The sequence below is a fragment of the Centruroides sculpturatus genome, unplaced genomic scaffold (assembly GCF_000671375.1).
Source record: "Centruroides sculpturatus isolate CEXI.00-Female unplaced genomic scaffold, Cexi_2.0 scaffold923, whole genome shotgun sequence".
In the NCBI taxonomy this organism is placed as follows: Eukaryota; Metazoa; Arthropoda; class Arachnida; order Scorpiones; family Buthidae; genus Centruroides; species Centruroides sculpturatus.
The window spans coordinates 295,473-309,767 of NW_019385201.1; the positions used below are offsets into that span (position 1 = coordinate 295,473).

At 31.6% G+C, this 14,295-nt stretch overlaps 1 protein-coding gene across 4 annotated transcripts in view; it reads left to right on the plus strand.

Moving 5' to 3' along the window:
- Window positions 1-14,295, plus strand: part of LOC111636078 (histone-lysine N-methyltransferase KMT5B-A-like) — a 92,165-nt gene that overhangs the window by 41,519 nt on the left and 36,351 nt on the right. For all 4 annotated transcript variants that reach the window (XM_023381248.1, XM_023381244.1, XM_023381245.1 and 1 more), the window contains exon 6: window positions 8,588-8,774. In XM_023381248.1, coding sequence (XP_023237016.1) covers window positions 8,588-8,774 — 187 coding nt within the window. The remainder of the gene's footprint in view (window positions 1-8,587; window positions 8,775-14,295) is intronic.

Genomic DNA, 14,295 nt, shown 5'->3' on the forward strand with positions numbered 1-14,295 from the left:
AATTTATATATTTTTATTTATATATTTTTAAACTTAAACTTATATATATATGTTTTAAAATTTATAAAATTATTTTTTACTTAAGTAAAAGTGGAAAAAAATTATAAAAAATTGGTGAAAAATTATTATATATTTGCTAATTTTATATAGTTGTAAATATCATTTTATTTTTGTCATAATATATAAGAATGCAGTTAAAGAATTTACAAATTTTTATATAAAGTGGTATTATATAAACCAGGCATGGGCAACCTTTTTATATTAATTAAAGACCATACTATACTGTTTTTATGTCAGATCAGGCTGAAACATGACAAACATTTGATTTAATGAAGAATTTACTTAAAAGCTGATGTTTTAGTATTTTAAAGTTCAATTTCACATCAAGATTACTATATTTTTTTGCCTTCTAAAATGTACTTTTTTGTACCTGAAAGTTATCTGAAAATTAGGATGTGTCTTTTACTGTAAAGAGTATTTTCTCTTCCAAAAATTAACATAAAAAAAAGTGATGCATCAAATACAATGGTGCAACTTTAAGATGAAAATATGGTATATGCAATATTTATAAGCAATAAAATTTTATAATTTATTTTAAAGTGTAGGTAAAAAATTTTTAAAAAATACCCATACTTACTTAATGTTAGAATTTTGGATTTGCAACTTATTGACGAATTTTTAATATATTTGTCAGTTTTAATCTTGTTTTTGATTTAATAGCTTTCATTCAATAAAATAATTGTTTACATGTATGGATATCCCTAAATATCAAAGCATGTGTCTTAGCAATATCTACAATTTTTGAAAAGTCTTTTTATTCGGAGATTGAAAAAAGTTATAATAAAAGGTCTTGAAATTTTTGCTTCAGAAATCCATTTGCAGAAGTTCATTCAATTTTATTTGAAGTTTTTTCATGCCAGCTCAACATATGACTTAATGCATATGAAATAAAGGTCTAGATCCATGATTTTCATTCTGTCATTGTTAAATCTTGAATTATTTGTCAATGGTCTCATCAGAAAAGGAAACATATTCAGACTTAAAGATTGATTTATATAGAGAAATAATAAGTATGTACTAATTATAAAAATAACAACACACTTCTAAACTGTCTTTTTCATAGCTAAATTTTATTTTGAAAGGCTTTAATATGAGTATACTGTTAATGAATTAATTGAATGTTGTAATTTCAAATTTAGACTACTGTATTTAATGCTACAAACACAATAGGTTTTGAATATCTAAGAAGAATGATAGCAGTCATTTTTGACTAATCATTTTATTTGTAATTTTAATGAATAATTTGTGTTACTTAAAATAATATAAAATATTCATTATTAACATTTATTTATTGATCAAATTATTGGTACAGTAAATACTTTAAAAACATACCTTCTTTTTGTAAAATATGTTCTTGAATGGAAAATATTTTTTTTGTTAAAAAATCTTAGACATTTAGTTACTATTAAACCAGGGTACTTTGTGACACTTTTTGTACTTTTTTAAGGTTAAGTTCTGGATTATTGAACCAAATGTATTACTAGTTGTCATTTTAGGAAGATTTAACATTCCTCTTTCTTTAAACAGAATAGAAACTCATCAAAATAGCAGATCAGACATTTGTTCTTTATTTTCATGCCACTACTGTACTAACATTTTCCAACAGACTCTATTGCACTTATATGCTCACCAGCTTTTTTTAATTTCTATTATAATGCCATAGTAGCATTTCTGTTCAAAAATTACAATTACATGATTACTAAATTTTTTGTCTTCTAGATTAAATCTTCATTATACATGATGTTTTATTTTGCTATTTGAATCTCATAATTTTGCAATTTTACTCCTTACACTTTCATCAGATTTTTTTATGTACTATTGCAAAATAAAACCCCTCAATTGTACAAAATTTACTTTTAGAACTTACACCAGCTAAACCAATTAATAAAAATTAATTGTACAGTGTGATCATAAAGTTCCTCTTTAGTGGACCATGCTCATGTGGCTTGATCAAGTGGTGATGTCATAACTTACTTTAAAGGTTCCAAATTATGAAATCTTTTATACAATAGTAAGATATTTTGGGATAAAGGAATGAAAGGTCATCAGATGTCAATAATTTTTGTGGGCATAAGACAGAAATTAAATAAACAAAAAATTTTCAATAAAAAATAACTGTTTTTTCTTTTAATGTTAAATGGGTGTAATGTCAATGAAAAATGTAAGATAACAAATTCAGTCACTGTCATTAAGTTGTGGAATGATCCTGCATACTTTACAAATTCACCATCCAAGTAGTTTTTTTGAATGCTTGGTAATTTTTGCTAATAATATACAGTAGTTCATATGCGTAATTTTATTAGAAACATTTGTCTATTAGAAATGTTTTCAGCTTCCTGGTCTGTGTTGTTAGGGTTTCTTTGAACTTTCTGCTGTTTTCCTGAAATTTATTATATGTAGAATGCTTGATAGTGTAATGACTCTTACTATTATATGCTTTACACCTAGACATTGATTCTGGACATAGCAAACTTACAAGGGAACTGTCGGAGTGTCTTCTAATAAATTTTAATAAAATTTAGTTAATAACTACGTTAAAAGTATACAAACTCTATTTTAAATTTGTAGCATTCACTAAAAGTGCTGATCAGAGTTATTAGCAATCAAATGTTGCACTACTTTATAGTAGTTTAACACAATTATGCAAATTTTTAGAAGTGAAAGAGTCGTGGAGGAAGACGGCGATATTACATATAGAATAAATTCTGGAATTTTCAAAAATGGTTGAAGAATTAATAAAATTTTGTATACTTTTAACATAATTATTAACTAAATTTTATTAATTCTTCAACCATTTTTGAAAATTCCAGAATTTATTCTATATGTAATATCGCCGTCTTCCTCTGCGACTCTTTCACTTCTAAAAATGTGCATAATTGTGTTAAACTACTATAAAGTAGTGCAACATTTGATTGCTAATAACTCTGATCAGCGCTTTTAGTGAATGCTACAAATTTAAAATAGAGTTAGTAACTACGTTAAAAGTATACAAACTAAATTTTATTAAAATTTATTAGAAGACACTCCAACAGTTTCCTTGTTAGCAGTTTATTTTTCTCTTCAGCAAAAAGTATTGGTTCATTTACTTTTTCTGAAATATTCTCATTTCATCTGATAGAAATTTTGTTTTTTTTTTTTTTTTGAAAATGCAAATTATGAGAATTTATTAAAAATCTGAAATTATAGTAGTAAAACATCTTGTTGAACCAAACGCTCCAGTAAATAATCATGGAAAGGAGGACTAACATTTTTGATTCTTTCCATAGATCTGAAGATTCTTCAGGTCAAATGTTTTGAACTGGTATGCTTCAATTCTTCATACTGGAGTGTATACACTCCAGTATAAAGAATTGAAGCATACCAGTTCAAAACATTTATCCTGGAAATGTAAATGTATGAAGAATTGCTGTGAGTAGAACAAATCTGAAATTTAGAAAATTACATTTTATAGCCTGAAAAAAACTTCTCTTTTTGAGAAAGAAAATGATTAACTTTCCAGCTGACATTGTCATGTATATGAATATTGAATATTTTTTTTATTACCAGATTTAACCTGATTTGATAGATATTAGTTGCCAGATCATTGACTTGACTGTATAAAATTACTTAGCATTAATGTACTCATTTTATATCATTATATTGCTGAACTTTAACTTTGTTAAAGTTCAGCAATATAATGATATAAAATGAGTACATTATAATTTAAAATCAGAAACCTCATAATTTTTTATTTCTGAATATTTCTAAATAGTAGTGTAGACCCAAATACAAAGAATCCATGTTATTATGGAATGATTATTTAAACTTGCTAATTACAATTGACAGTTCATATGTATTGCCAAGTATACTATTTGTGAAAGAAATGTGAATACTATGGATAACTAAAATTCATATTTATCACTTACAGCCTCGTGATCTTTGTTCATTGGACATGTGGACTTTAAACTACTTATGACATAAATACAGTGGGTGATTGGTTAACGAACATAATCCGTTCCAAGACTCTGTTCATTATCTGATTATTGATTTACCATAGGTTTTTTTGGGAATTTGATTAATTCGTTCCGGAGACTCCAAAAAGTAAAAAATATATACTTTTTTACTATGTTTATTTATATGTAATAGTAAAAATACATATATATGCAGTCTTGCATTTTTATTAGTCATGTTTTTTCTGCTTGTGGGGGGTTAAAGAATCTGTCCAATGTCGATTGTTTTTCTCTTTTCATCAGGATTTTTCAGAAGTAATTAATAGTATTGTAATTGTAGAAATCTCCAACTCCATTAACCTTATTCTGGTTTGGATGTCACTTGGATGATCATTGTTCTGACATTCTCCCACTTCTTCAAAAGATCTTTAGTAGTAGATATCGACATTGGTCCTCTTTCGTCTTCCTCTTTTTCGAAAGAAAACACATCTCGCTGAGTTTCTTGGTATTCTTCATTTGAGAGTTCTTGGAGTTCTTCTGTCGTCAGATCAGTTTCAGGTTTCATTATAAGCTCTAAAATGCTCTTTATTTCTCAAATGTGATTTTCATGACTCCATTAGCAGCTTGAGACTTCTTGATATATCTTTCATAGCTAAGATTGTGCCTACTGTAGACCTGCCTCATTTAATCAACTCTAAGTCATAACCCCTGCTCCGCCAAATGGCACTACAGAGAAACTAGGAGACGATGTCTTAATCATCGGCCGGTCCATCGTCTAGTGGCCACCAAGCGCCCAGACACAAAGCTGGCCTGAGAGTAGTGCTTGGGCTCTGGCTCTGGCTCAGGTCAAGATAGTCTGAGGATTATCGACCTTCATCGCCTTCATTGCTGTCCTTGCCTTCCTTGCCTTCATTGCGTCTCAAGCTTAGCCCTCATACGGACATGCGTTTTGTACAGTATAGCTGTACTTGAGAGAGCTCTACCAAGGAGAGGTACTCGAAAGAACGGGGCAGCGGGGCCTCCCTTCATTATAAGGGGAGGCCCTGTCCAGTGTCACTGGACTAAAGGTCAAAATGACCTAGTACAACATCCATCATAGTCCTTACAGTCTCTAAGTCTCCTTTACTTGCTGCAAGCGTTCTAAGTACTTGGTCATCGGGCTGGGTCCAATCGATATGACTGGCCCCCTTCCAGATATGCTCCGTCAGAGGGCACTCAAGCACGTAGTGCCTCGCGTCGCTGCGCGGGCACCCACAGGAGCAGCAACCGTTACTTCAACCGAATCTGGCCATGTAACGGGGAAACTTCCCGTGTCCCATAAGGATTTGGGTCAGTCTCCAATTACAACTGATCGGAGTTAGGCCAACTTCAGGCAGGAAGGCGTAGGTTGATCTACCTACTGTACTGAGCGCTCTTGCCAGTGTGTCATTGATCGATGCAGTAGAGTACCTTTTAAGTAACTTGCCGGAGGTTCTACCTTCTCCGTTACAAATGGGCCCTTAGCCGCCGCCTAGGCCAAGTAATCGGCACATTTGTTGCCCGGGATACCGATGTGGCCGCGTACCCATCTCAGGTCAACTTGTCACTGTAGACCTGTTTAAGCCATTCTGCCTAGCAATATTAGACATCTTGTTCCCACTTTCTACCTTGGCTATTATCTCTTGCTTGGTTTCTATGGTGAGCACAGTTCTTGATACTCCTCTTTTTAAGCTTCATAATATTATCAGTTTCTTTTTTAAATAAAAAGTTCAGAAAAGCACTTACAAAAATTCAGAGAACAGAAATCAACTAGCTCACAAAAAATTATTTAAATGCAAGGCCCGGATGAAATTCGAAATTTGGTATTAAAACGTTAACGAATATTCGATGAGACAGTTAAACTTTCACCTTTCGTAAATAAACCCCGACGCAAAACTTAACAAGTGCATGTCCGACAGTCTCGCGAATGCTATAAAAAATTATTTGTCAGAATGGTAAACAAAAAGCTAGAATTACAAGGGAGAGTTTCAAAACTCGGAGGAATATTATACTATCCGATCGGTATCGGGTTGACATCTCCCGCACTCCGAAAGGTTTTGAATTGTTACCTGAAGACATGGGAATATCAATCAGTTTCGTTATTTTTCATTGCTTCTTTTTATGTTTGTTCAGTAAAGTGTTTGTTAACCGAACATGTGTTCGTTATTCGATCATAAAAATCTTTTCCGAAAGTGTTTGTTATCCGATTTGTTCGCTATCCAAACTGTTCGTTAACCGATCACACACTGTATATTTAAGGATCCTAATAATATGTGGACATAAAAAAAAAACATAACAGAAGGCTACAGGTTGCTCATGCCTGATATAAACTAACATAGTCTTTTTTAATGAATATCTTATTCTAAGATTAACACCAATAACTGTCAATGTATTTTTTAGTAAATTAAAAACATTATTATGTACTTAGAAAAGAATATAACAATATAATGTAACAGGTGTATTCAGAAAGTATGTTCCAATGGACTATTAAAAATAAATGATAATTTAGTTTCAAACCATGTTTATTGCTCAGAGTACCTTATACATAGTTTCCATCATTGTTGAGGCACTCAACATTCTAGAATGATGCTGCCTCGATGCAAATCACATGCTCATGGTTTGATATTGTTATCATTATTGAAATACCAGACACCAGACTTTTTTATATGCAGGAACAAATGAAAATAATTTGGTGCTAGGTTGGTGTTGTCAGAAGATGATCCAATTGTTTCTAGCTGAATGTTATGATGTGATCTTGTGTTCTGGTGACAGTATATGGGCAAGAAGTATCATGAAGCAGCACAACAATATGACTAAGCATGCCAAGTTGCTTGTTCTGGATTGCATGATGCTGTTTCTTTAGTGTCTCACAATAGATGCCTGTATTGATTGAGTCTAGAGGCAAGAATTTCACAATAAAAATGCCCTTTCTGTCCCAAAACACTGTGCACATGATCTTTTGAATTGAAATGATCTGCTTGAATTTTTTTCTTGCTTGACGATGTATACCTCCACTGCATGGACTATTGATTGAGGGGTCATATGGAATATCTGTCTTGTCACCTGTGATGTGGCTCAAGAATTCATCACTTTACTATATTCTGTCAGGAAAGTCAACATACTATGTTAAACTTCATGCCATATATTATATCAGTGTTTCTCAACCTCTAACGAATCGTCGCCCCCTTCAACGTAGTATCACCCCCTTCAATAAAACCGTTACGTAGTATTGCCTCCTTCACTACAAAATTCCGATGCTGAGGGACAAGGCTAACACAAAATTCATACTGCATCGAATAGACTAGTGATTAGTATAATGTTATTTGTTTAATTATTGTACGATATAATGAATAAAATATCTAATTATTCTTAATATAATGTTTTACTAAATCGCCCAGAAAATAGTTTTTTGCCCCCAAAATATAAATTGTTACTAATCGCCCCTGAACATGGAAAAACGCCCACATGGGGGCGATATCGCCCCCGTTGAGAAACACTGTATTATATAATACTAGATACACACAGTCAGATGGTATTAAAATTGTTTTTATAATGCAAGTATTTTCAACAATACAAAATCGTTGTTATCAGGCTAGTGAACATCTCAGATTTAGACAAAACTTCACTATATGAAGTAAAAAATTTTCAACACTTAAACATTTAAAATTCACAATGGAATTCATGAGCCTCAAATTCCGTTGTGAATTTTGAGTGTTTAAATGTTGAGAATGTTATACTGCACTTAGCAAGGTTCTGTTCCAAATTCAAGTTGTTCACTAGCCTGATGATGATGATTTTGTATTGTTGAAAGTGCTTGTGTTATAAAAAGGATTTTAAGCACACTGTCAGATGGCATTATCTAGTAGTATAGTCAACATACTGCCAGTCCATTTCATTTTGTGTTTCTCAGTGAGTATTTGGCACCTAGCATGAGCACAGTTTCTGAAAATCCTGCTGATCAGACAAAATTTCATGCAGAAGTGACTGTGAATTTTTTGGAAATGCAAGAAAAGTGACAAAATGATGAATTGTCTGTCCTCATGAATTTTCACACTTTCTCTTCCACCATATGTACCAAATCTTCATTAATCACAGATGGTTGGCTGCTTTATGGATCATCATGCTCCATTTTCCATCCTTTATTAAAGTGTCTTACCCATCTCTATACTATTGAACCACTCATATCCTGTTTTCCATTTACTTCACACAGTTGACGACAAATGTCTGCCAGTTTTGTATGTCTTGCATTCAAGAAACAAATAACAGACTGCATTTCATAGGTGACAGGCCACTTACTTTTTGTGAACATTGTAAGCACACAAAATGAGAAGTCAACAGATCCAATTGTATGCAAATGGTACTGTTGTTTCCAGTGGATAAAGGAGGTCAGCATGCATGCATGTGCACAATCTTGACTGCAATGCTGAAGTGGCACTATTTGCAGATGGAACACTTTCTGGATATGCCTCATATTTATACTTGTTAACTTTGATATTAGAGTTTATTATTTTATTTTTTTAGTTTTATTTTAAACATGTCAATTGTAATTTCATAATAATTATAAGTTTTTCTTTTAATAGGTGTAAAAATGAAAAAATTCCATTTTTAGTGGGATGTATTGCAGAACTAACTGAAGAAGAAGAAGCACAATTATTGCATCCTGGAAGAAATGATTTCAGTGTTATGTATTCATGCAGAAAAAATTGCGCTCAATTATGGCTAGGTCCTGCAGCTTTCATTAATCATGACTGCAGATCTAACTGTAAAGTAAGATTTGTATTTTGATGTCATATCTTAAAAATACAAAAAGCTACAAAATTTTAAATTATACTTTAAATCGGAGGCTCTTAACTTTTAGGATTTGTAGTCTATAAAAAGAATCTCTTCCTGAAAGTTTTTAAATTATGAGAAAATAGTGCCCAAAAAATTAATTATTTTTGTGTAGAATTATATTGTAAAAAGTATCATAATTTTCTGCCTGTAATCTGCAGTGGCATATAATCCACAGATACAAGTTTTTGTTTTCAAAAATAATTTAGCATATAATTGCATTATTATTTATTTTCTTTCTTAGCACATCAACAATGAAATGATGTAATTTGAAGTATATTTAATAATTAAAAAGTATTCCTAAATGCAGAAAAGAAATTACACATTTTATTTAAAATTGTACAATGAAAGTTTAAAATCCAGGATTATAAAATATAGTCAGACCCTGTTATACAATGATTGAAACTGATACATTATGAAAGTTATTTTTGAATCCAAACAATTCGTTATACACTCTAATGGCTAAGTATAACAACTAAATGTTAAATATAATACTGTAATGATAATTAAGCACATGCTCTGTATACAAATAATTTGTATGTTTATTCATGTTTAATTTCATCTTGGATTTACAACATTAGCAGTCAAAAATTTAAAACAAAACACTTTCTGAAAAACTACTCCAGGATTATTGTTATAATCTGAAATTTATAATAAAGTTAAGGTGAATTGATGATAAATTAAATATATAAAATGAATAATAAAAATTCAATCATTATGTGGAATTCATTATAATGCTCCCAGGATGATGATTGATTCCTTTGGATTTAGTTGTCTTCCTGGTATTTTCAAAAAGTTTTATAATACAGTAGAGTCCTGTACAGTGCTCAAATAAAGCAAGCAACACCCTCGAATTTTGTTGATCCAAGGTATAAGTTTTTTTTTTTTTCAACTTATAGGCCAAGGTTTAAACTTTCATAAATCGTGTGATAATGCAGGTTTCAATAACACAATTTCTTATAATGCGTAATGAATTCCCTGCGTTGTACGGAACTCTACTGTAAATAAAATACAAGGATCTCAATGATATTGTCCATTGTTTTCCACTTGTAGCAAAAAAATGAATCATATAACACTCATTTCCACACCCGATACATTTAAAGCTAGACACCAACCAAAGTCGAATATTATCAGGCTAGAAACGGCTATAATACTAATAATTTAAAAGACAATTTGGTATTAGAGTTAGGTGTTAAGTGCCATCTCTTGATAAATTTAATAATTATAATTTAATTAAATAATTTTAGAATTACTGGAAGAAAAGAATTGGCCCGAAGTGGGACTCAAACCTACAACTGATTACTGTGCAGATGTATTGCCAATTACGCTACCTGGACCTTCGGTCCAATCTCCTCTTCACCTAATTCTAATACCAAATTGTCTTTTAAATTATTAGTATTATAGTTGTTTCTAGCCTGATAATATTCGGTTTTGGTTGGTGTCTAGACTCATTTCCATCTCTACAAATGAAACGTTGTAGTTCAGCAGATTGAAGTTTGATGGCAGCACAGTGTTGACTGTCACCATAGTCAGTTGTGCATTCTAAAGCAATGTTCTCATGAAAGGAACAAATTTCTCTCATCAAAATACAAGTGACAGAAGGAACAAACTCTGTAAAGTGTCACAGAGGACTTGTTGAAGCTTGTGATGATGTAGCATTTCTATTTCCAACATTAGTTTGGTAGTCAAATTATTATTTCAACAACCCAATAATGTTGTTTTTCCCAAACATATCATGACTTCAGTATGTTATAACCATTTTTTTTTTTAAAGTACCTTTAACAAAATGCATTTCAGAGTTGTATTCTTCAGTTGTTATACAGTTGATACCATGTTTCCCCGAAAATAAGACATTCTCTGAAAATAAGACCTAGCACAAGTTTTGCTGAATTGCAAAATATAAGACCTTCCCCCAAAAGTAAGACCTAGCAAAGTTTTTTTAGTCGTAACAGTCATCGACAGATGGTTGAAAGTGGCTGTTGGCTTTTTGAAAGTACAGCCACTGATTGGCCAGCAGACAATCATGCCACATGGCATGATTTGCATAAGACTGTGGATTGGAAATCGCAGATTTGCATAACATTACAGCTGGTGATCGCTAATTGGTCGGCTGGGAATCGTGCCACATCACATTTGCATAGTGCTACGGTTCAGTAAGCACTAATTGGTCATCAAGCTCAATGTCGGCGCTTTTCATAGCGTTGACATTGGGCTCATTGATCAATTAGGGCTAAGTTGAAGCAAGAGTGGGAAGTTCACTCCAGCACGGGAACTTCATAAGTTCAGTTCGACACGACTGGATATATGTCACTCTCGTTTAAGTTAGACTTGGGAATTTTTTTTGTTCAACAATAAATGTGAATTCATCTTCATGGAAAAATAAGACATCCCCTGAAAATAAGACCTAGCGCATCTTTGAGAGCAAAAATTAACATAAGACACTCTTATTTTCTGGGAAACAGGGTATTAAAATTTGATTTGTGCACCAAATTTTAATATGTAACAATTGTATAACAATTGAAGAGGAATGATATGACTGAAATTTTTTTAAAGGTACTTAAAAAGAATTAAAAAAAGAGCATTATAACATACTAAAGTTGTTATAAGTTTGAGAAAAAAACATCACTATTGTTGAAATAATAATTTGATACAGATCCTAACAAGAAGCTAAATGAAGAATAGTTTGGTGTTTACCATCTGTAAAGGCCATTCCACTACCAAGTGGTAGAATGGATTTGATTGTCTTGTTACTGCTATCAACCAAGAACATATCTGCCAAATGGAGGTATTCTTCAGGAAGATTGCTGATGGGCATTCGAAGAATTGGTGAGTGACATTCACCAATTCTTGAAGAATTGGTGAATGTCACTCACCAATTCTGTTAGTGCCACTGACTGCCAACTATCCACCAACATTGAAGAATTGTATAATTCTTCAATGTTGGTGGATAGTTGGCAGTCAGTGGCACTAACAGATCTGTTCTGCCACTTGGTACAGGAATGATCTTTATAGATGATGAATACTATTGGAAATGAAAGTGCTGCATCAACACAAGCTTCAGCAAGTCCTCTGTGATACTTTTCATTCTTTTCATGTTCTTTTCATGAGAACATTATTCTAAATCTTCCCACAGCTGGTTATATATTAGTAAATAATAAGTGCTTTCGACCAATTAGGGACCTGAAGCAGATCCTAATTTAGGGATCTGCTTCAGGTCCCTAATTGGTTGAAAGCACTTGTCATAGCATATTTATATTAAAACTAGCTGTTACCTGTGGCTTTGCCCGTGAGGACTTTGCAAGCAAACTCTATTTATATTCAGTATTTCAACAACCATATTAATTGTTATATAACATCTACCGCTGAGAATGATGAGAATTGCCAAGAATCAAATGAACCATTTTCAATTTGATCAATTTTCTGGAACGTTTGCAATCGTTCTATAATCGAACCAATATGCAATAACAAATTTGAATTTAAAACGGTTCGAACATTTGGTTAAAAAATCGAAATATATCAAAATATTTATAACAATGTCTGAAATGTTATCAATTTAATACATCTATGTACTCAATGAAGACTAAACGTAATTAAAAACAAAAAAATCGCATCTAAAATAGTACAGTAGAAGCCATTTTTCCAGTTAAGCCTTAATCCTCTCCCTCTCCCCGTGGGAGAATTTCGAAAAATCCCTTCTTAGTGTTACTAAAACGCAGATAAAAATAAAATATTGCAAGAGTACAGTAGAAGCTGTTCTTCCAGTTATTCCTTAATCCTCTCCCTCTCCCCTCTGCCTAGGAATTTCAAAAAATCTCTTTTTAGTGCACGTTTTCATGACGTACCCTAACTGTGTACCAAATTTCACCTCTTTAGGTTCAGTGGTTTGCTCTGTGTGATGATGAATCAGTCAGTCAGTCAGGACAAGTAATTTTATATATTTAGATATATTTGCTGGTTTAATTTTGAAGGGTTTTTTTTTTTTGGTGTTATGAGAAAATTGTTTGAGTGCACAACTAACTATGACAACAGTCAAAGCAGTGCTGCCACTAAATGTCAATCTGTAGAACCATGACATTTCAGGAGTAGAGGCAGAAATGAGGCTGTTACATGATGCACAATTTTCATTTTTGCTACATGTGGTAAACATTGGACAATATAAAAATGGTTAGATCATTACACCAAAATATTATCCATTAAAACAAGAAATAATTACTGTTTATTGGTATTAAACAGTTTTTATTATCAACACTTTTGACATTTTTATTAATGCCATCTTCAGGTAAAAAACATAACTTTGGAACATTAAAATTTTAAAAAAAGAGGAACATTAAATATTGAAAAAGGATTTCAAATTTTTATAAGTTAAATTTAAATCAACATAGGCACAAGAATAACATGCGCATAGAAATAAATTAATATGAAATAACAATAAAATTAGATAAAATAATAAGATAGACATTTACATGCTGTTAGTAAATTTAATATTACAGCAAATAGGTACAGTAATACCATGAAAACATAAATGTTAAATGCCCAAATTTTTAAAAAGTGATACCCAAATTCTTGGAAGATTTAATGTAGATTTATTACATGGTTCCATTCTTTCAATAAATAATGCCTCCCAGATAAAAGATTACATTGATTGTAGAAAGAGAGTTTACTTTTATAACCATAACAAGTGAGCTATAGAACTTTCTAGAAGTGTGGTGGAAAAGAATTGTGTGCCAAAATGGAATGAGACTTCACTGTTAATGCATTGTGTTGACAAAAAAGTTACTTTTATCTGGGTGTATGCCATTCTTGTGCCTATGTTGATTTAAATTTAACTTAGAAAAATTTGAATTCCATTTTTGAATATTTAATGTTCCTCTTTTTTTAAAATTTTAATGTTCCAAAGTTATGTTCTTTGCCTGAAGATGACATTGATTAAAATTAAATATAAAAAACACCTTACCATTGAGGTATTTAAATTACTTTACTGTTTTTTGATTCTATTTATGAGCCCTCTTCAGGTAAATTGTGTTCAAATTTGGAACAACATACATTGAACATTTCTTTACAAATTCAAAATGGATTTAACAAAAATATAGTTAACAAAATTTTTAACATTAAAATCCTAAATTACTATAATAACAAACTAGTTCCAAAAAATTAATACAATAACTTAACTAATTAATATTTATGAATGACAACTGTCCAATAGTACATGTTACAAGTTTTTTTATTTGTCTCAAGTCCTTTTTTTAATAGTGTATCTCCATGCCGTTGGAAATTACTCTGTCCCTGGCATTAACACGTTCATTTCTAAGTTGGGGTGTAAAAATCTTAACTGTTTCCTTTATCATGGCTGTAGAGGGTGAGCGTATTTCATTAATGATTTTAGATTCCTCCAATAAACGTTTAGCAAAGTAATTTAAATACCTCAGTGGTAAGGTGTTTTTTAAAATAGGAGCTGGGT